Below are 23,644 nucleotides of genomic sequence, written 5' to 3'. Positions count from 1 at the left end.
TGCATTGTAAGAGCAAGTTTTATCAGGTCTACATTTAGTTACAGAACTGCTATTGCCCCTAGCAATCTGCATGCAAGCCTTTTCAGAGTGTTTGTTTGCTTGTTTGTTTTTGTCTTATGCTCCCTTGATAATGGGCAAACTTCTGTCTGTACCAGCAACTTGCTTGAATATCAGGAGAAGTTAACTGTAACCTGGGACTTTCTGCAGTGAATTCACACTCTTTTATCATATTTCACACAATGCACTCTTCAGTAATAACAGCATAAGTTCTACAAACTAGTTGTCTAAGAGAGCTCCACATCACACTATTTTTTCTTCTTAAACACAAATTGCTGACGATTTATGTAATGTAAACAAAAAAGGAAAATCTTGCACGTTATTCAACCTGAATACAAAGGGAAGTTCATGTCAAAATTGGCACTCTCAAAGTGACTGAATGAATAACACACTTTTAAATAGTCTAGCCAAACAAAAATTAAGGGTGCATTAGATGAGCTGAGTGAAATGACATTAGGTTCGACAACCCTAAAGAATTACTACTTACAAAATAATGTGAATTACTTACCGGCTGGATAATGAATCGATGTTATATTTATGCCACATGTAGTTGTTTATCTATGACATAATCATTACCTTCTTCTCTACCCCTTCGCAGGTGCAGGTCGTGCGCGTTATTAATGCAGCCGCAATTTCAACAACTGAACACGAATGACTGTGTTTCATGTGACCTTAAGATGGCGCTAAACCACTGCGCTGCGCGGTGTGTTTGTAATATTGTACGTCCTGCGCTGAGCCGACAAACAACGGGGCATATTATCCGTCTTTTTCGTTCGGTGGGCATATCGGGTCGTTGAAGCACAAATCCGCCACAAAACTTGACAAGAATTATGTTGTCTCTGCGTAGCTCTTTACACTTGGTCCATCTTCATCTTGTCGATCAAAGTTTCGAATTGATTTTCTCGGTTAAGGAATTAACATGTATTTGTGTGTATTCAGTTTGGAGCCTTTTTTTTTAAATCTCCGACATTAGTTACATTCAGTCGTATAGAGAAACGTCCCATTAATATTTTCCAGAAACTGTTCCCTTAAGTCTATTTTATAATGTATTTTCACTTTGCTTGATTCTGTGTTTCGCTAGATTGACTCATTAACATAAAACATAAAAAAAATTTCAACTGCTTTGTATTTAATTGTGTATGAATATGAATATAAATGTACATGTACTTGTAATGAGACATGATTATGCTGATATTATATCATAATTATTCTGGTATGTGTCTTCTTATTTTGTACAATGAATTTGTCACTCTCTTCCTTTACTTGGGCTTTCTATCAATGGTTAGGTTAGTATCATATGAAGTGTCCTAACGTGCGTCCTATGTGTACAGTTATAGGGTATTCTTGTTACAAGCTCACTGCTGCAAAAGTATATCCTCAAACACTTCCAGATAATTCTTATGTACATCCTGGGAAACTAGCTTTTGACTTAATAATCAGGGACAGAAAATATGGCTGTCCTTTGCATGATTTTATATCGCAGTCAATGCCATTACTGTCTCCCATATCATTGTCGTCATCATCGGATACTCCTACCAATTTCCGCCGGCACAAGCATCAACAACAGCAACAACATCAACAACAGCAACAACAACAACAACAACAACAACAACAACAGCAAAAACAGCAACACCACCATCATCATCAGCATCACCATCATCACCATCATCACCACCATCCTCATCACCACCACCACCATCATCATCATCATCATTACCACCACCACTACCATCATCATCATCGTCATCATCATCATCATCATCATCATCATCATCATCATCATCATCATCGGCAGCATCGTTTTCATCACCCCACCATCGTTATCATAATCGTCATCATGACTCCTCCAGTTCCCATCTGTGATTTCTGGAAATGAAAATGTAGCATTCATTATGGTCTGTACGAAACACATTCATCTTTCAAATTGATTTCGAAAACATTCGTTTGCTACGAACAACATCGCCCAGGCAGGCACTGTTAGACAGAGTGGGACTAAGTGGTGCAGCTGATTACGACATTTAGCGCGAGTTTGCAACAAACACTCAATGTTGGATGTCACCTCGTGTCTAAATAGCGCCCTCTGATGGGACTGTCAGATATTTGCAACTATTTTCATCCGCTCCACCCTTTCTCCATCCCACTCCACCAACCCACCTCCTAACGCTCTGAATACCCGCGATGGAGATTGGCATCACAGCCATTATGTAAACACGACAAACAAAACAAACTATTTCATCACTTTCCTTTATTTCTGTCCGATATAACTATCTGCGTGTTTTTGTTGGTCCGTCTCTTGCATTCGACTTTTTCGTTATGTTAGATACGAAACAACTGACTGTGGAACAATTGATTTTTCTCCGTTGTTATTGGGTTCTTCCCTTCCCCTCATTCTTCCTTCTTTTCTTTTACTGATTAATATGTTCATTAATGTTGTGATATAGAATAGAGATAGGAGCTAATGCAAGTGGCATGTTGAAATCACGGGTTATCATTATCATTGTTTTTTGTTGGATTTACGTTATTCTCAATTTTATTTTCCCTCACTCTCTTTCTCTTTCCTCTCTTTCCTTCTCCTCTTCCATTCTCCATTCATTTTCTCTCCTTTCATCGTTCTACTTTTTCTCGATAGTTCTTTCTTGTTACAGGTATCGGGATCAAATGAGATATTTCTTTAACCTTTTGGTTCGTGTAGAATATCCTAAAATGATATGTTTTCTGTTGTTACTATAATAAACGATTTTAGGAACCATATTCACGTCTCACTATTGTAAATATTCCAATGTTTTTTATATCTATTTAATTTTAACTGGTACAATAGGGGTATGTTTATATCTATCAAGGTTTATTCATATCTCAGAGTTCAGTGTGTAATTCTAATTCACTGTGACCTTAACAGCGCTTAGCCCTGTTGGCTGATATGTTTTACTGTATTTTTTTTAGAATCAATAAACCACTTAAATAATAATTTTAAAAAACTTCTTTTATAATCAAGAACTAAAGAGAATCAAAATTGAGCTTGAATTTGCTGAGGTCTGTTATATATAGACCCGGACGGATAGAAGGTACGAGAGGTTATCAACCTCTTTCCGGCATAATCACGATGATTTCCCCGAGAAAGGGCAACAACCCGACTTGGGAATGAGGAGAAAACACGCCGGACAAGAGGGGCTCTCATACAGCTAATTCCCGCGTATCAAGTTGTGCGTTTTTCTATTGTGACAATGCCTCCCGGAGCGCACAGATGTGAACATGTCCGTTAACTGCTGCTGAAAACTCCAAGAACGTAGCACGATACGTACACTGCATTCCCCTCATTTTCCCCTGCAACATTGCTGCATCAGAGTAATGTCTTAAAAAGTACAGTATGGTAACACAAACACAACGGTATGTGGATTTGTTGACACTGAACTAACATAACCAGGGAACGAAATATCAAAGATATAACACGAGGTGACTTCAAAACAATATGATCGATCAAAATCACAAGTACATGTATACCTATCAAGAGAACTGGTAATGTCCCCGCTCACAAGTCTGTCACTGGCTGGTACACAATTTTTTTTTGATGGATTACACGAGAAGAAATTAAAAAAAATCACAATAAAATCATAACATATTATAATGATAGAACTATCAAGATTTTGATAAAGGAAAGTAATTGTTGTAACCAATAAAAGAGTTGACAGATGTCATAATCGCTTCATCTATACAGCTGATACAACTCTATCTTGTCACGGAAATGGGACTGAATCTTGTGAAACATTTTACATTTGTATCTATTTTGTCTAAAACTACTGTCGCTGTTTTATTTGTGCGATTTGTACCCTGAATCTGTCGATATAAAAAGAATAAACCACGAATCACAGTCATGAAAACAATAAACATATCATTGCAACTTCAAATTTCAGGTTACAACTTCTTCTGAATTGGGATCGTAGCAAAGAAAAATTAAATTAGTATTTCGATTTTCTTCTTGGTTTAAAAGCTACTGTAAGATGACCAGAAAAAAAAAAAGAACCCCCCACAAAAAAAAAATTAAAGTGATCCTGTTCAAGTTCCTCCGTACCAATATCAGAAAAGTAATACTCAAATTTTAGAGTTAGATATCGACCAACCTGCGAGAAATCAAATATAAAGAATGTTGCATTTAGGCCTACTTGCTTACTTACTCGTCTCGAGCTCTTGGGGCAGGGTATTAATGCATGACACTTTAGGGAACACATCATATAACCATTCTTGTTAATGTGAAAGAATGCTAATATCCGATCAGATTGGCTTACAAAAAGTGTTCTCTAAATAAGATATCTATCAATATTATCGTATTAACATTTCCAACGAGTAGAAAACCTTTTTGGTGTCTTGCGCATTAAACATGAAATTTTAAAACAATGTAATAAATGCACGTCTGCGAGAAATATGAGAAAACTGGAAGAAATTGAATTGTTTGAATGTTGAATGAACCATCATGCTAGTTTCGCTACAAATTTTGGAAATTTATACTAAAACTCATGTTGGCCTACTTGTCATGTCATTGAGACATCATAAGCGCTTTGTATTCCTCATCTGGTTTGTTGCGAATACCAGAACACAATTCGTGTCCGTGGTAGTTCAAAACACAAAACACATTTTCGAGAGCATCTGATATCCCAGATGTATCAATCAATCAATCAAACAAACGATGGGCTACATAGTAAGGCGGTTGGCACAATTGTGTCGCTTACATGGCTGAATCAAAGGCTGTTTCATAGGTGAATATGCATCACCATCTAAAATGACCTTGCAGACGATCCTATCCTTTCTAACTTAATATTCGCAAATTTTGAAATTCATCATGAAATTTTATATGAATTATATCTTGCTTTTCTTTGACATTTCTAGAAACATCAGCTATTTCGACGTCAATGCCATTTGTATTTCTGAATGTCACATGGCGCCACACAAATGCCGTGAATCATCATCATCATCATCATCATCACATCAGTGTGGTAGCTGCGCTCTTACATTGTACATTGTACCATCAATTACCATTCTGGCTACCGTGAAGTCGATTTTGACTGAACGTGAACTCGTCAGTCTCATCGGCTTTATATCACACGGAGGATCTCTTTACGCCTTCCGAGCTCGTCTTCGTCTATACTGCTCGTTGTTTTCTCCCTCCCCTCGCCGTATTTGTCTTCGTCTCCGGTCGTGTGAGGTTACGTAGCAAGAATAGCAGAGTTTACCCCCTCTGAGAATAATAACGCCCTTTCATCGCATAGGCCAAACTTGCAACAGCAGGCTCTGCTCGGCCGAAATGCGCTCCTTTCATAGTCTACACAGAAGCCCCCATTATTTGAGGGGAAAAAACCTCTTTCATTTACACTCGTAAATCCCCAAGAACTCTCATATCAAGCAATTTTGACACCAATTCTTCGTGAATTTTGCACATCAGTAGTGGGCCAACATTTAAAAGCCCCCCCTTTTGGGTCAAAAGCTTCATATTAATGTATAATTCTTTCTGAACAGCAGACTAAGAGGTCATCTCACGTGACATCAGAAAATAGACCGAGAATGATTGGTTTCGAAAATAAGAACGACCAGTTTGATAGATGGCTAGGAATAATGAGATCTACGTTCAGGGAGAAAAAAAAAATCACATTTTAACAGGGGATTATAATCATTGCCCTCATACAAGTTCATATGGAATGCCATAAAAATAATCAACATTATTATATGAATACCTACTGTGTTATACATCACAATATTTCTTGCTGGTTAATACAATCGAGAAGGCCTATATACGCAAGTATAATGCATGAGCCAACGACAATCATAAACAAATAAAAGAGAAAAACTTTAGGTATACAAAACGGAATCAATCTGGGTCTTTTTCTGCTCAAGTAATGCAATGTTATTAAAATTTCATCGCTCTATACAACCAACATAAACAATAAATTCGACTGTATTCACAGCCATTATAAACGTGTGAAGATTGCTTTAAAGATAATCCTTCAATTTGAATAGATTGTTTACGAATTACGAACGATGAACCTACTGCCATTTCATTGCTGAGAAAAGGGGGAAATATTTTCGAGTTTGTACCAGGGTGATCATCACTCCTTTCTTTCCTTTATGCCCCGCCCTCGATCACCAGAATAGCAAGCCACACTCCCTGGGAGAGCAACGGCGTCCTGGAAATAGATCGTTGAACCGACCGAGTATAGCCTTGTTTCCAGCCGCCTATTTTGTCTCCATCATTGCGTGTGTATTTTTTAAAATCTATATTTCAACATTTTTTTTAATTTATTTTTTAACCAGTTGAAGGAATCAAGAATTAGAGTTTGAATGATGCATGAGTTAATCATTTTTATCATTCTATGAAAAAGAGAGACCACATCCCACCGATTCCTCTTTTGAACGAACCGTTACAGGCCTACATGCGATGTATTTGCCTGTCATGAAAATATTTCGTTCATGTAGCGACAGCACAGGACTCATGACATCCTCGTACATGTTGCAGAGAAATGCAATTTCGCTTGGCTTACCCTCTCAGATCCAATTATATCCCATTGCCATAGACGTCATTTAGGCCTATAGTATTGCCAGAGTCAGTCATATCGCAAAGCAAGTTAGTTAGGACAAAGGAAAATAATACTGCCAGTACCATAAGGCATGCAAAGTGGAAAGGGTGCATATTCATTTCCTATCAAACAAGAGTTAGACTACGAGATTCAATTTTTCTGTTTAAATCTAATGATAACGCCATCAAAACCAACATCAGTTGCAAATGAATGGTCAGCAATTAAGTGCACTTTGGAGTAAACGCCACTAAACTCAACGAGAACAAGAACAAACTTTTCTTCCTAAAGTTACTTGTACATGTATAGCTATTTATCCTCGAATGCAAGCCCATGATGAGTCACGTAATGTGGTTAGACGGTCAAGACGGTTGAAAAAGTAGGCCTACACAACAATAACAGTTCACGTACTGAAAAAAACAGACCTCCCTGTTACCTTATCTTCAAGTCTTTTATGTTTAACTAGATTCACATGTAATTATAAATCAATTAGTAACCGTTCCGAAACTTCCCTCCTCCATCTTTCTCCCCTTCAGCTTTGGTGTTTCTCTCACCGTCCACAACTTATACCTGTCGATACGGCAATAAGTATAGAATGTGTCTATTAGTTTCACCGATATATCTATAAACGAACAAACACACCCTGAGCACGAGGGTATGGTGGAATCTATTTCTGAGGATATTGCATATGGCGAACTACCCTTATTCGGTAGCTTACAGTTGCAGTATACCAAAACAAATGACCCAACTTGTAAGTGATGAAAACTTTGTTAATCCGTTGTACCTCTTTGGAGATTCGAGGAAATGAACATCGATGTATGTGATGACATTACAATCTTCCCCTATCTACCACTACACTATCAACATAATTACAAGTTCTATTCGCAGCTAGCATCCTCGAAATGAGTGCAAATTGTCTATACGTATACATCAAAAGTAACTATTTTAAATTCTTTGTCAACAACAAGAGAAAATACTATGAGGAATTCAATGTGACATTTCGTGCATCAGATATAATGCTATTCATACGCACAAACAAAAATGCTGAAAAGACAGTCAAGAAAACGAAATTGTATGTTTTTAAATTGTATTGTTTCTTTTCCGAATTACTTCCGAGTTTCCCCTCTCGCAATGTGAAAAAAAAAATGATAACGTCAAACTGAACCCGGCAATCATACCAGGAAATATATAATATATTATGTGCGTCTATGACCATCGATTAAAAAACAAAAACAAAATCAGTGTTCTCTGACTCACCAGAGCAAAATGAATCATGATGTTATCATCATGATCGCTGCTGTGCATAAATGACGAAGCCGTCATTGACTATCTCCACTGGGGTCACACATCAAGAAAGCCATTGAAGCTGGAAGGGATTCTCGGGACTTTCCCCTGGTCAGGCTAGATGAGCGCGATTGCTATATCCACTCCGATTGTTACATCATAACGATATTCCAACAGTAATAATCCAACGGGGCAAGTTGTAGATGATCCAATACTCGAGGATTAGGGGTCTCCTCTGAGTCGAGCTAAATTGTCCACTGCGTAAGTTTTCCTCTAACCCCCTCATAGGAAAGTGGTGATAACATTTCTCATCTGATAATGAAAGTCATTTTTTCCTTGTTTCCGTAGATGGTGCCCTCATTTCGAATTTGTCACTGAAGTGAGGTTGGTTGACGATGGAATGACAAATCTGTCAGCTTCGCGTTCTCCAGCGATGTAAGCATAGTAACATTCTAGAGTAAACTCCTCATTAAAACCATAAAATTGATTATGTCGAACAGTCTTTCAGTTCAGTCTACTTGAATGCTTCAGCAGAGCAGCAGTGGCATTCAAACACTTAGAAGATCCCAACACTATATTGCAAGCATGATCGCTTGTTGATGGCAAAGTGTTCGTGGGAAATTTCCGACGTTACGAGCTCGCTGCCGTTCTCCTTGACAAAAAACAAAAATCCCGGGTCATTGGTAATAAAAATATCAAACCATGAAGCTACTATGATCCAACCTATCATGTGGGAGAGACCCACGTGCACTGGCAGCGGTTTCTCAGCGAGCTGGACCCAGTGACAACAAGCAACTCAAAGCTTGCTGCATCTCACCCGCATAGTGGAAGTTTATCGACCACTGATTGGCTCAGAGTGAAAAACACCGGCGCATTGTCAGCATACTTTGCATTCCTTATGTTCGCTGCGTACTAGAGTCTGGAAGCACAGACACCAAGCTCCGGTGACAGCGAAACACTTGCGTTCAAGACAACTCGCTCCCCAGGTCTCATGTCATCTGTCTACTTCTCAAGTGTGCGCCGATTCGACAGGTTTTCTTTCTAAGGCAGATTAACAGTGCCCGTTTCTATCAATATGTCACCAAACTGTCATTGCTGGCAGATCACTGGAAAAAAAATCGAACGCATTCCGAAAATTTTCTAGTACTCTTGTTTTCTTCGGTGAAAATCTCTACGAAGAACTGGAGGTCAACTAATGGTAGGAAGTTGGAATAGAGACACTATTGTTCGACTGTCGCGGGCAATTATATAACACTACGACTGCCATGAAAATATCTACTGATATTAGTCTGGGTTCCAGACCAAAACTTCCCTTCCCTAGAATGGGGATCTTTTATTGGAAGCTCGTTGTCGCGGGCTCAGAATTGTTCAAATGAAGAGGTTTATTGCAAAATTAGCTAAGCGTCAATTCTAAAACATTTTAAAGTTTGTCCATCATCAGATAGAGCAAAATCAAACCTTTTCGGTAATGCCTCACTTGTAACATAACCAAGAATATACCAGAAGTTATGATTTTAAAAACCTGTGTTTTCTTATCATTTTCTTCATTTGTGGATTTAACTCGTTTTGCGATAAAACTCTTCAAATACAGGATACATCTGCCAGTTGATGAGGATGTTTCGAAAGTGATATGAGATTCATTTGAATGCGTGAAACAATTCGAGGGTCTGAAAGTGAGTTACGGTACCACATTCAAGACGAATTCTGCGTGCTCTGTAAAGCTGGCTATCACGAATGATTGGGCGAGCCGTCAATCATACTGTGGTCAGCTACTCGTGAATTCCCGGTGTCGAAACTCGTTATCCCTTGGGCCTGGAGGGCCAAAGTGGTTGTCAATTGCGATATCTTGTTTACTTCGTGTTGTTGAGCAGTTATGATTGACGAGGAGGATCGAACGATATTTCTTTTCACGTCTTGCGATATCAACATACACGTAGTTCTCTCCCATTCCTTGTCTGACAAGCTATCTTCAGCATTGCTGTGAATATCATGGATTTTATTTGTCACTCTTGACTGAAAATCAGCTTATCTTGGTAGGCCTATATTTTAAGTGATTGCATGTTATATTACATTGTACTCTCTCTTGTCTTGGTTCTAACCTGTCTCGAATAGCAGTGATCCATTGCGGTCATTATTCGAGTCGATCATCAACTGACAAGCACAACCGTTACACAACGATCATCCTCATATAAACCCAAACACAGACATCACAAAATTATTCTCACGTAGCATTATACTACCGTTATCACCATTGAAATCTCATTATTATCAGTCAATTCAACCTGCTACATTGAAGCAGCGAGGTGGGACCTAAGTACGAAAACGAAAATATCGACGTTCAAAATATTCGCATCATGCTTTGCGTATAAATATCTCAAGGCTTGAAAAATATGCTCTAATACAATGACCTCGTTTACTGCCATATTTTTTTCTTCAAATCCATACAGTTGTCATCTCCGTCAACTATTGTCGTAGACTCATCAATACCGTCATCGTTATCTTCATCATCACCCGCACCACCACCCGATGTCTTTGTTAACATTCATTCGCGTCTGTTTCCGCATTACAATAAGGGATTCCATAATTTTACAGGAAGTACCACAGGATCACGGTGACTAGTGAAGCGTTGTCACTGTTGTCTTCTTTATCACATCGCGAACATCAGTATTCAAATTCGTAGAATGACATATGCTCCCTGCAATCTCAAAACATGCAGGTGGAAAGAGAATTCCACCTCCCAAGTCATAAGATTATTGCCAAAATAACAATTATGATCATGATGATAATGATATCGAGATTGATGATCCTAATTATTACAATGACGATGATGATAGTAGGTGATAATGACGGTAGAAATAACATGGATGATGGTGATGATTGTGATGATGATGATGATGTTAAAGGGTGGGTGCCATCATCATCGTCAAACCGTTCTCATTATCACTATTGTCATTTGCTTTTGTCCTGGCAATGTTCATTTCCATTATCTTCAAGCCTCCGTATAATGGACAACTGTTCAAACACTCCTCCTGAAAGAACAACATAAAATTTGAAAGAGGGAGAGAGGGGAGGGAGGTGGAGGAGGAGGAGGAGGAGGAGGAGGAGAAGGAGAAGAAGAAGAAGAAGAAGAAGAAGAAGAAGAAGAAGAAGAAGAAGAAGAAGAAGAAGAAGAAGAATAGGTAGAAAAAGAACAAAAGGGGCGGGAGTGGTCACTGACTGCATTCCTTAAAAATGAACGACGTTCAGCAGCATGACTTCAATAAATCGACGGAACGTCAGATCAGCTCATCTTTGTAGGGGAGGTAATCCAAGACACCCCATGCTATTAGGTGTCAAGTACAGGGCGATAGGGTGGGCAACTCTAAAGGCTCATCCCTCACGCAAGTCTGGTCTTCTCTAGTCTACCATTTCAGAGCTCATCCAGCAAGTTGTTCGGTATACGGTAATTAAGATCGTCAGTTGTGAAGGAATGCGGTGAACCTTCAAAGGCATTTATATACTGAAAACTCAGAGACATGTACAGAAAATCAGTATTCGAATTCCGTCATAAATAATGAACATGAAACCGTATTTCACAATGCATGCAAAAATACGAGCACAGTTTAGCATCAGGCGTAAAATTCTCATTTAATTTGGGGCCTCCTATATCTTCACTCTTTTCCTTCTGCCTTTTAGTAGGGAGAGCTCTGCTGTGCTTATTTCCAAGAAAATGAAGGAAGAAGATCGATAAAAGTGAAAATACAGAACGTAAAGAAAGCATGAAGTGTCTCGTTTTAGAGACTATTGAAACACGCAGTACTTGGACCAACGGGATGTTTGACAATGAGGTTGTTTGCAGTCGTTTCCATAGTGACGGAATGATCTTGTCGGAAGAAGCATGCTATGGTCACGAACGAATGTACTCAGCGCTTGATTTAGATTTATTTTTGGAAAGTAAAAGTACATGAAAGTACCCCTTTCTTGTCCTCCGACGTGTCTTAGTATTCTTGTCCTTGGATGTGATATAGTACAGGCCTAACATGTTCTTTATTTACATTCATGGGCACATTTTGAAGTAATTCACTTGAAAAAGAAAAAAGGTACAGATAGAATCAACTGTGCGCTTGTGTGTCAATTTGACTCAACTGAAGAACACTTATCAAATCTTTTGTCAGACATTTGAATGGCATATAAATTGCCCTGAAGTGTGATTTTACTCGCCTTATTTACGCCTTTGCAAAAGCTTTGCCTAATAGTATAATATTACTAGTTCCTGACATACGCGTATGTTCTTCTTCGAACCGTTTTGAGTATTTCGATCAATTTTGAATAAGACTACGACGAATTTAACAATATCATCTGACATATTTGGACTGACAAACTAACGCACAAACACACATATAAAATAAACACGTGTGTCTTGTACAACTATGTGTTTCTGTGTGTGTTTGTGCGTTGTGTGTATACACACGGGAGGACAAAGACATCCAGTGATATAGAGTGATAACATCAAATACAAGAGGATAACGACGGAGGGACAATTGAAGAGACACGTAACTTGTCGTGTAGGCCTAACGTCGTGCGAGGTAATATAAAGAAAGAGGAAATGAATGATAGAGTCTACGTTTCTTTCTATACCACACCCACAATTTATATACGGTGTACTCTCCACTTGTGCACTCTCCACTGAATTACATAACTGGGAATATCTTCGTATCAGGCTTGTTGTAACATGTCACAGGTAATACATGTCTGTCTGACATTGCACATTTTATCGTGATTCCACCCGTTATGGTTATACATACCCGGGTTACAGCAAAAGAAACGGGTAATATCCACGACAGCTGCACGAAGCAATACCACGTCGCTCACCGTGAAAGAACAATATCTTAGTGCTTCTCAGAATAAAAAAAAATCAGCTTGAATTAGTTAACGACATACCATGCGAAAACATTCTGATCGAGTGATTATTGAAAAAGAGACACATGTATGAACACATTTCATTTCAATCATTCGTTTTCACATACAGTCAAGAATCCCATTAGTCATCCCAGTGGTGACGTAAAAGATCACATAAATTTATTAAAAAAGGAAAGAAATAGCGTCACCGAAAATATGATACATGTATTTCATTAAAGGTCCTGTTAACCTTTAGGAGCAGTTATTTAAAAGATGTTCAAGATATCACTTTTGATGCACATGTCACAAGTTACGTCAGTTGTATCATAAAACATCCTACCATGTACAATACGTCTGTTGAGAATGAGAAGGGCTTTAAGTCTTCTCGTAAACTATGGGTTTTGTGGTCACTTAACGCCCTTATCATTCTCAACCGACGAATTTATTTGGAATAAAACCTAAAATATAACGAGATACCACTATTTTTCTAATCAAGCCATAACTGTAGACGGTTTAGTCTGGAAACTTTTTTTGTTATAACTATTGTTCACACTTTGAATATTTGTGACCCTGCACCTCAAAACAAACAAAAAGTCGCCAGACATGAATATTTAGTTAAGACCATATTCTAAAAAAGCAGATTTTAAGCTTTAAAATGATGTATAACTCAAATCAAATGGACTCTCCTAACCTATCTAAATATTGGAAAGAAAGCACAAAGTCAGGAAAAGTGTGAACTGAGAAAAGAGGCTCTGAAGTACAGTATCTATTCAAGCGCTTAATCTTTACCAAACCGTGCTGGCTGTGCGATGAATGGGACAAAAAACAGGAAGTAAACCACCAGAGTAACAACAATGAAGGGATTATCAGATTAAACTGAAATTAAGCATGCCTCATCAACACATTCTGTCCATAATTAATGCCAACTGTCAAAGCAGTAGCACTATCCTTTCAAAAGTTATTAGAGTTGAAAGTGAAGAGTGTGGACAAGGTTTTTCAGAAATGAAAAAGGGATTCTTAAGACACACCTAATCACACTATTCTACCAAAAATGTTCGAGATAAACTGCTAAAAAGACACACTTTCCTGCCCGTTTTATGATACCAAATTTTAGCATAATGTAAAAGAAGACCCGCTCTTTCAGAAAATATGAAAAAGTCAAGTTCGGCTAGGTTGACCCATTTCACTTATTTTCAGTCCTCACGCAAAATCAGTGTATGCGACTTTATGTTCGTTTTGAGGTGCCTTTTACATTGGTTGTTTCTATCCCTATTAAACTCAAATTTTTGAACTATTTCGAAGTACTAATGCTGGGTTTTTGTTTCATCTGCAAAATGAAAATGGTAAATTATGCCTTTAATTTACTGAAAATCTTTATTCTACGCGCAATTTTATGTTCATTCACCCTTCCATACTCCCCAATACTCCTCTCATCTCCCTATACTCCGTAAGTCTGGAGTAATAAGACATGGGACCAAGGGCGTGCGCTTTTTTATCACGAAGCTATAAATCATATTTTTTATTCACTGGAGGCTCGCGATCGAGATCCCCATGACACGGGACTTTAGTCATAACTCATACCGCGTGTTGGAGACGAGACTCTCGCGTGACAGGTCAGTGACTCGTTCTTGACCTTTGACACCAGCTGTAGATTTACCGCTCTTAAATCAGATGGATATATCGGGCTTGAACGTGTGGCGAAATCTATTGTAAAACGAAACACCTTTCTTTGTCGGTAATCTCATCCAAGTAAAAAAAAGAAAAGAAAAGGAGAAAGGATCCCAAATATGACACAATTTTCCTTTTCGAAATTTTACCACTTGATTTGCCTTTTACTGAAAACTCGTTTGATAATAATTTTAGGTCCTAAGAATTGGGAATTCGTACGTCTTGAATTGATCCCAACAAAGAGAGTAATTTAACCGAAAACAATGAAGCAAGTAAAATAGAATAAGGAAATACAATAATGAAAAACGGTAAAAAAAAAAAATCAAAGGAGAATTCATCACAGAAAAAAGAAACAAACTATAAAAAAAATTAAACACACACACACACACACACACACACACACACACACACACATACCCCACACATACACAACTAGAAATGTCACTATGGCGACTGGTATGCCTCCGCGATATCGCACGGATATATCTCCAAATGTTTTGACAATGTGAGACAATAGTTTCACACAATTGGCAAATAACTGAAATGACATGTATTGTTTGTCACAAATGTGGTGTTTACTTTCTTTGAACTAGGTTTATTGGATAGAAAGCTAAATCTAAAGTATTAAAGAATTTGAGCATTTTCATTACACCTTTGGCCATTGCCCTTTGACCCCATGACCCACAATTCTACAAATAACCCCTACTTGTAACTTGTAACATGAATTTTCATGACAAAATTTTAAACTATTTTTAAAATATGGGGGGGGGGGAATGTGACATTTTAACATTTTCACTTGACCTTTGATCCCATGGTCAAAATCTTTGCCTATACAGAATCATTGTGCAGTGATGCATGTATATATCTAGTTTGATTATACATTGAGTAATCTCCAATGTATGGAGAAAAAGTATAATTTAAGCATCAAAAAGCATCAAATAGTCCAATTTTAGCATTTCAACCCGACCTTTGACCCTTGACCTTTTGACGCTTGACCCCATGACTCCCAAATTCCCAAGATAATTATTGTCGGCAGTATATAGCACTAAGGAAACAGAAAACCCCAGTACAGCACTAAGTTTCATGAAGATACCTTGAGCATTTTCAAGATATGAAGAGAAAAAAAGTGACATTTTAGCTTTTCCACTTGAACTTTGACCTTTGGTCTTTGACCTCATGGCCCAAAACTATCCCTAGAGAATCTTTTATCTGGTAATAAGTTTTATAAAACACTTCGTTTCAAGAAAATACCTTCAGGCATTGCACAGATATGGGGGAAATTGTGAAATTTTAAGAAATTGACCTTGACCTTTGACCTTCAGCATGTGCATCCAAAAATTGATAGGCAAAACCTCATCCATTCATGCATACATATGCCAAGTTTCGTTAGGATACCTCAAACAGTTTTTAATTCATTACGCTGTACACAAAACTGATGATTACTGATGGATGGACGGGAGGACAGCCAGACGGATGGACAACCCAAAAACAAAACGCTGAGAAGATTCATCTGATTGGAATAGTACTGGATAAAAGTTCATTTTGTCAAAAAAAAAAAAGAATTATCCAGTCCAACCCAAAAACATAACGCCTCCGGCAACACTTCGTGGTGGAGGCATAAACCCCCACCCCCTCCCCTCCCCCCGCAAAACAAGGCAAGTGCCATAATGTACCTCGCCCTTTCGCGTATAAGAAATTGTATGCGAATGGGATATAACAGATTTTTTAAAAAGAGATAACATATAAAAAGAGATATGAAAGGGTAAAAAGTTATGGCAAAAAAGAAACGTGCCGTAAAAACTTAACATTGCGCCCTTAAAGTTCGTTGACCCCTGCCTGTGACGTTTGACCTTGTGGTGACCATCCAAGTTTGGTCACAAACGGACCAATGGATCAAAAGTTAGACCCATAATAGAAATGCGTCATAAAAACTTAACATTGGGCTCTAAAAGTTTGTTGACCCATGCTTGTGACCATTGACCTTGTGGTGACCATTCACTCCCAAAGGGACATCTACCATCAAAGTTTGGTCACAAACGGACCTATGGATCAAAAGTTATGACCCATAATAGAAACACGCCATAAAAACTTAACATTGGGCTCTAAAAGTTTGTTGACCCATGCTTGTGACCATTGACCTTGTGGTGACCATCCACTCCCCAAGGGACATCTACCATCCAAGTTTGGTCACAAATGGGAGTTATGGATCAAAAGTTATGACCCATAATAGAAATGCGCCATAAAAACTTAACATTGAGCTCTAAAAGTTTGTTGACCCCTGCTTGTGACCTTTGACCTTGTGGTGATCATCCACTCCCCAAGGGACATGTACCATCCACGTTTGGTCACAAATGGAGTTATGGATCAAAAGTTATGACCCATAATAGAAACATGCCATAAAAACTTAACATTGGGCTCTAAAAGTTAATTGACCCCTGCCTGTGAGCCTTGACCTTGAGGTGACCTTAATGTGGAACTTTGCGTGACCCCTCTTCCCTCGAAGTTTGATTGCAATTGAAGCCCAGAGTAAAGAGTTATTGAAGTTTTTGTAGCGTTACGGACAGACGACGGACGGACGCCGCAGGCGATCCCTTAGTCTCCCCTCACCTCCGGTGGGCTCGACAAAAAAAAAAAAACCCACCAAACAAACAAAACACACACAAATCAAAACCAGATACTGTACCCATATCAGTTGGTCTATCGCTCACCATAGCATTGTAAGTTCACCTTCCACACATTCTTGCAGATGTTTACCTAGGAAGAACTAAATGACAAATTAGGGGGTGGGGGTAGGGAGCATTGTGTCCAACAATATAATTATTCCGTCACACTGGTGACAATTACGTGTAGAAAATTTGACCAATGTGTTTTCACAAATAAAATCAAATGTGAAAACTGGCATCCAATTTGGTCCCAGCCCAAAGGGGGCCAGCCCTGAATCTGTCATAGTAAACTTTCTGGCTTGACAGTAGATCACTACTGAACTATAATTATCTTTTGTGGGCATCTCATTCTGTGATATTATGCAACATAGACAAAGTACTGGGTAATTCATTTATTCACATTATGACAGTGGTATTTTAATTTTTGATTTTTTTGATTTTGATTTTGATTTTGATTTTGATTTTTTTTTTTTTTTTTTTTGGGGGGGGGGAACAAGAACATATTACATGTATATTGAAATGTCATAGTCAGATAAAACAGATTGCTCAGTTAGAGTTGACATACAAGATTCCAGTATGGATAATTTATTGATGACCACTTCATATTTGACTGATATTAAGACTGACAATGTTTTGTATGAAAAGAACTTGGGTGCTATCACTCTCAGTAATATTTCAAACTCCCCACTCGTACATATCCAAACAAAGAAAAAAAAATCCATTACATAAGCAATTGCAGAAGGCAAGTAATCAAAATTTTTTTTTTTTTAAATCAATACATATCGGTATCATTTGTATATTATATTGTACATATAGTTGGATGTATTTTAAAACTCTTAAATGACATCATTACCCTGTGTGAGGATTATCTGCTGATAGTGAAAACGCCTCTGGATATCTTAAACATTTTCCTTGAGTACTGAGGGAATATTCAGTAACAGTAATATTTTGTAACATTCACTGACAATGAACCATTCTCATCAAATCAGGTTAAAATGCAACATAGAATACATAATCACATCACATAATTGTTCATAACATTTACTAAAACAATGTAGAGCCACATGTACTTCTTTAATCACTTTACACTACCTGACAAAAAGCATACAATGTAGAACTTTATCTAATTTGAAAGATAAGAAGATCAGACTTGGATAGTTTGAACCTTATCTTTCTCTTCTTCCCTGATGGCCAATGCTTCTTTTATTTTTAACATATAATGTAATTGCTGGGAAAACTTTGCAGCAGCCTGATATATCACAAGCAATTACAACAGAGATGTTATTTTACATTGATCAAACCATGCCTCATTTATTGCACTTAATCACTTTGAGTCAAGGAGCATGTGTTACTGTTGTATTTCATGTCAGAGCAAAGAACCGAAAGCCAGATGAATGAATTACGGCAAAAATTGCACAGCTATGAACGTAGTTGTCATCTAAGATCCATCTAATATGGCATCCTATGGGCCTCACAAAAGAGCTGACTTGGGAATGTGACAGCGATCTCCTAATATATTTCAGCAAACGTGCCATTAATTCTTCTTCTTTTTTTTTGTCTGGAGAGCCAACTTTTTGACTGATTTCACATAAGTTATGTCTAGGAAAGAGTGTGCTTGTGCTTGCAGCCAGTCCATGACAATCAAAGTCTATTCCCCCTGTAGACTGACAGGACAATTTCTTTTTGCTTTATGGGCAAAGGACATGAGGATTTCTTTGCCAACACACATATCATAATCAATCACCAAATTGGATATTTTTTGATTGTCAAAAAGCAGTATTTTTTTCTCCTTTCTCTATTTTTCCACAAATTTGTTGTTTTAATGCAGCTGCTCTAATTTCAAACATCTCTCTTTTGAGGGTTATATTCTTGTTTGGCACTCCACAAAAATTTGCATCAACAGCCATCTATGATGCTGGAAAAAAATTGTTGCAGCTTCCTGTACTTGGGAGAAATATGTCACCTAAAAAATTACAATCGAATTTTTGCATTGATAACTTTATCTACATGCTTTTTCAAGGCATGGAGACTACAACTTCAACTCAATGCACGACACATCAGAACCTTAACCAGTGATTTCAAGTGAATCACATTAGGTTGTGTAAATTTCCTTAACAACTTGGTACACTTGTATGTAAAAGCTACTGAATTTGAAATAACAACTTTCTATAACATGTTTATAATGAAATGCATGGCCACAAGAAATATTGGAGGGCAGTTATACTGAACAATAATTGCTATCTCAGGGACATCTGCTGCTTGTACAATGTTTCTGCATGAATAGCTACTTTAACTGTCTCTAACTGCTCAAACACATTCACTATACAGTGCACTCCCATTACAACGAAATCCTTGGGATCAGCAATTTCCTTTGTTATATAAACTTAGTTTAAACTGAACAAATACAGTATAATGATGTAAACATACAAACTATGTGTAGGCCTATATTGTTGTTTATAGAATGCTAATGCTTCGTTTGAAAACACATGTAAGAAAGGGATAGTTTAGGATTAGGTTACAGGTCATTATTCCAAAGGTCCATCATTCCAATGGTTTGTTAATCCAATCAAGAAATAAGGTTTGTTATTCGGAAGGCTTGTTATTCCAAAAGTTTGTAATGCCGAAAGTGAAATATGGTTTATTATTACCAAGGATCTTTAAAATGAAATAAAAGTTCATATTCCAAAGGTTTGTTAATCCGAAATGGACAAGGCTGTTATCAACAAGGTTCAATATCCTCATGGATTGTTAATCCAAAAACAATATAAGGTTTGTAAATCTCAAGGTTTGTTAGTATATTCACCTTTTTTTCCCACTGTAACGGATTAACGATCCTTATTTCATTTTCCGATTAACAAATCTTCCGGGAAAAAAAGGAAGATTTCTATCATGTTTGGATTGATAGGCCTCCGTAAAGACAAACTTATTTCATTTTTGGATTGGCAAACCTTACGAATAACAACCTTTCAGAATAGTGAAAGTGAAATCCTTCAAAAAACTTCACAAAAAAAAAATATCAGTTTGTCATCTGTTTAATTGTACTAAACTTTTGACTATCTACTGCTCTCCTGTAACTGCTTTTATTCAGAACAAATTTTCTATTTCCCCACAATAAAAGTTTATGGTTTTCTTTAGTGAGAGTACATTAATTGTCCGTGCCTACTTAGCCAGGCATATTAAAATCACACTTCGATAAAATCAAGTTTGAGGTTACAAAGCAACATTAGCAGTCAGTATATTGGACACATTGCACTTGTCGTAAATTGACAGACTAGCATTTGTTCTGTGCTACCTCAGCAGTCACCTAGTGTACTTTGTTATTTATGCTTTGTTTGTTGTTGTTTTTTGCAGGGGGGGGGGGGCTGATAAGCTAACAAATGTGACCCGCTACAACAAAAAGGTCCTAAAGTCGCGCACTGTCAGGCCGTGAAAATCGAGTTTGAAGTCAGAGCATCAAAATTGGTCAAAACTTCCGATTTTCTGATTTTGATATATTATTGGAGTCTAACATGTCTTCTATCATCTGTCGAAATTTTGAAGGAAAATGATCAAAGGAAAGATTAAAAAATGGCGTTTTTCTGAGCCATGTTTTTTGGCGTTTCAATGAAGCAGAAACTGGTTTGAAAATTTGGATTGAGCGCCACAGATAGGTTCCGCCCCTAACTACGACCAGAGTGATCTCATTGGTCAGTTTGCTGCTTACTGCTAACCGAAGCGTGAAGCTCGCACACTGCCCAGTCGACTGGCGCACGTGCGGGCGGGGTGCGCTATGTTCAGCCGCTTCTCACATCCTGGTCATTGATTGGTTGGTGAGGAGACCGCCGACACTGATGTGCTTGAATGAACTCTTGGGGGGTTGCTAGGGCTTACCTTCTATTGTCCAGAGGTGAAAACTGACTTGCGTGTCCCTTGATCGTGATTGCGTCGAAAGGAATACTTTTAGGGCGCTTTTCTCGAAACAGTGCTTTTCCAGACGTCTCGACATGCTCTCTTTTAAACATCGATATCTCCGCAGCCGATAATTTTTATAAAATGTGTTATATATCAATTTAAAGCAGAAAGATTAGGGGATTATATCATGCAATTTTCAAATAATCGACCTCGCCCGACTTTAGGATCATTTTGTTGTAGCAGGTCACAAATGGTACCGCTATGATGAGTGGTTTAGTAAGAAATACTAGTACAGTTATGAATATGACATCAAGCTTTCCCAGTATACCATAAATAATTGAATGTCTGTAACTCTGATAACATACGACAGTGCAATCTTCTACATTCTCATTATTCCTGGATATATTAACTATGTCTGAAATGCTGCACATCAAATTTCAATCTACATGTATGTAATGTCACTGTACACTGGATAATTTGATTCTTTCACATGCTTCATAAATAATCACTTGAAATGTGCACAATTTTTGCTATGGACTTGAACTCTTTACCTTTGATCTTGACTGAATGAACACAAATTTGATCAGTATGTACATGTATGGCCATTTACTCATATTTCATCAAAAGTATCATCAGGTTACATGGATTCATTCTAAACTCATTCTGACAGGCAAACAGCCCTAAGCCCCTGAATATGATGCTCCCTGTATGAATAGGTCCTAGAGGCATGTAACACTTTATTAGGTTGACTGGTATTGGAGGGATATACACAATGCTCTCTCCAACTTTAGACCATTTTGTATATTGACAACAGAACTAACAATCTGGACAACAGAACTCTTAGTCTGCTAAATCATATGGATCAGTCAGAGAGTACTTTCAGAGTCACACATACATGATTGTACTTTCTGCCTGGATTTTCAGTGGTAGCCATTTTTGAAGCATCACCACAGAGCTCACCTCACACCAGAGTACAGTTTAGCAACTTGTACAAGCAGTATGTATACAGATTTTATCACAAGCTTCCTGAAATCAAATCCCTGTGAACACCACAAATTACCTCTTGCTCAACTTCTGGAACACTATTCTCAAGAATTCTTTAGAATACTGTTGATTCATTCAAAAGATAGAGCTGAAAATATTGTTCTGCTATCATTTGCTTTGCTATCATTGGCCATTAATGATTGCACAAAAATATTCTGCTGTTGGAAAACATTGATAATGGACCCTATATTATAAACCACATTCAACCAATGGCTGACTGACATTTGACTAACCTACAAAGTTTAAAATTTTCAGCTCTTATAGAAAAAGACTAACAACAAACAAATAAACAAACACATAAAAAAACCATATCACAGTTATGAAGTCAAACTGTAAATTCTCTTCTGACCAGACAAAACAATGATAAGCATTTGTTTTCTTTTAGAAGAGAGATATTCTGAAAAATCATTACACACTAATCTACCAATATCAACAATTTAAACAAAGTGTACTACTGTACTTTCTATAAAGATACATTCAAGGCACTTTGTGAGGTAATGGTACACATGTGTCTGCACACCACGTTATCAAAATGGTTTACAATATTGGATCTCATAACAAACTTGGACAGCTGAGTTTCTGGAAGACAGAGCTATTCATAAACTACCAGCACACTAGGAGTGTATTTCACTGTTCACTAGCCATCCCTTCAGATTATGTAAAGTCATAGTTTGGAAGGCAGTTGATTTGGTCGAGGCCATTCTTCATCCGAGTCCAACGTCCAGTGACATCATGACGACAAAGCCAACAATGGCACCCCATGATGCTAGTCGACCATTGCCACTGAAGTATAGACAAAAGAAGAAACATTCAGAGTAGATTACATAAAATTTTCAGAATAGCTGTGTTTTCAATGTGTACTGAAATTACCTCAAGTTCAATCACCATCAAACACACTAGAATTCCATAGATTGTAAACAAAAGGACTGCTGTCATAGTGCAGCTAGATTGCTTGCCATTTATGGGTGCGTTTGTCAACTCTTTTTTTCTCGTCAGAAACAGGTTTTCCAAACGGCTTTCAAGGATCTTTTTAGAGATGATAAATGCAAAGCTGTTTTGAGGTATCGTGTTCGGAAAGCCTTTTTGAAAACCACAACTTTCTGAAACAGGTTTCAGCCAGAAACGTGTTTCTAGAAGCAAGATAAACACAAAGCTGTTTCGAAAATGACTTTGTACTGAGTGCACTTTGTACTGTGTGCACCTTATATGACCCCTTTTCCTCGGGTCAAATGGTGCAATGCAGCTACGCAGTGACAAGGTCAGTTTTTGAGTTGGTGATGAGTTGATAAACGCAACTTACTTTGGAAGCTGTTTGTAAAGGGCTTTGGAAACGACGTTTGATAGTGGGTATGGAAAGCCGTTTCAAACTGGGGAAAGATGATAAACGCAGCCTATGCCACTCTACAGAGCGAGCCATGAGAAACATACAAGGAAACAGTAATTGATAATCTGACACATGGTATCTTGTGACAATGCTGATAAGGCAAATATTTGGAGAATTCAAAAGAAAGAATAAAAGAAGCAATTATTGGCAATAACGCACCTACTAGTACACATTCTAAGCTGCAGCATAGTACAGTAACATAGAAGTAACTTCTCTTA

General features: G+C 37.7%; 1 protein-coding gene and 1 long non-coding RNA gene across 3 annotated transcripts in view; both read right to left on the bottom strand.

Moving 5' to 3' along the window:
- LOC139709981 (uncharacterized) overlaps window positions 1-8,508 on the bottom strand; it is a 171,226-nt gene extending 162,718 nt beyond the window's left edge. Inside the window, exon 1 of the long non-coding RNA XR_011709421.1 lies at window positions 7,872-8,508. This is a non-coding gene — a long non-coding RNA (uncharacterized lncRNA). The remainder of the gene's footprint in view (window positions 1-7,871) is intronic.
- A 9,176-nt stretch (window positions 8,509-17,684) lies between these two features.
- Window positions 17,685-23,644, bottom strand: part of LOC139709985 (zinc transporter ZIP11-like) — a 42,508-nt gene continuing 36,548 nt past the window's right edge. For both annotated transcript variants that reach the window (XM_071621936.1, XM_071621935.1), the window contains one exon: window positions 17,685-22,825. In XM_071621936.1, coding sequence (XP_071478037.1) covers window positions 22,747-22,825 — 79 coding nt within the window. In that variant the 3' untranslated portion in view covers window positions 17,685-22,746. The remainder of the gene's footprint in view (window positions 22,826-23,644) is intronic.

The sequence above is a fragment of the Diadema antillarum genome, unplaced genomic scaffold (assembly GCF_040938485.1).
Source record: "Diadema antillarum isolate AM-2024a unplaced genomic scaffold, OU_Dant_1.0 seq00001485_RagTag, whole genome shotgun sequence".
NCBI lineage: Eukaryota > Metazoa > Echinodermata > Echinoidea > Diadematoida > Diadematidae > Diadema > Diadema antillarum.
This window is presented reverse-complemented; position numbering and strand designations above follow the sequence as displayed.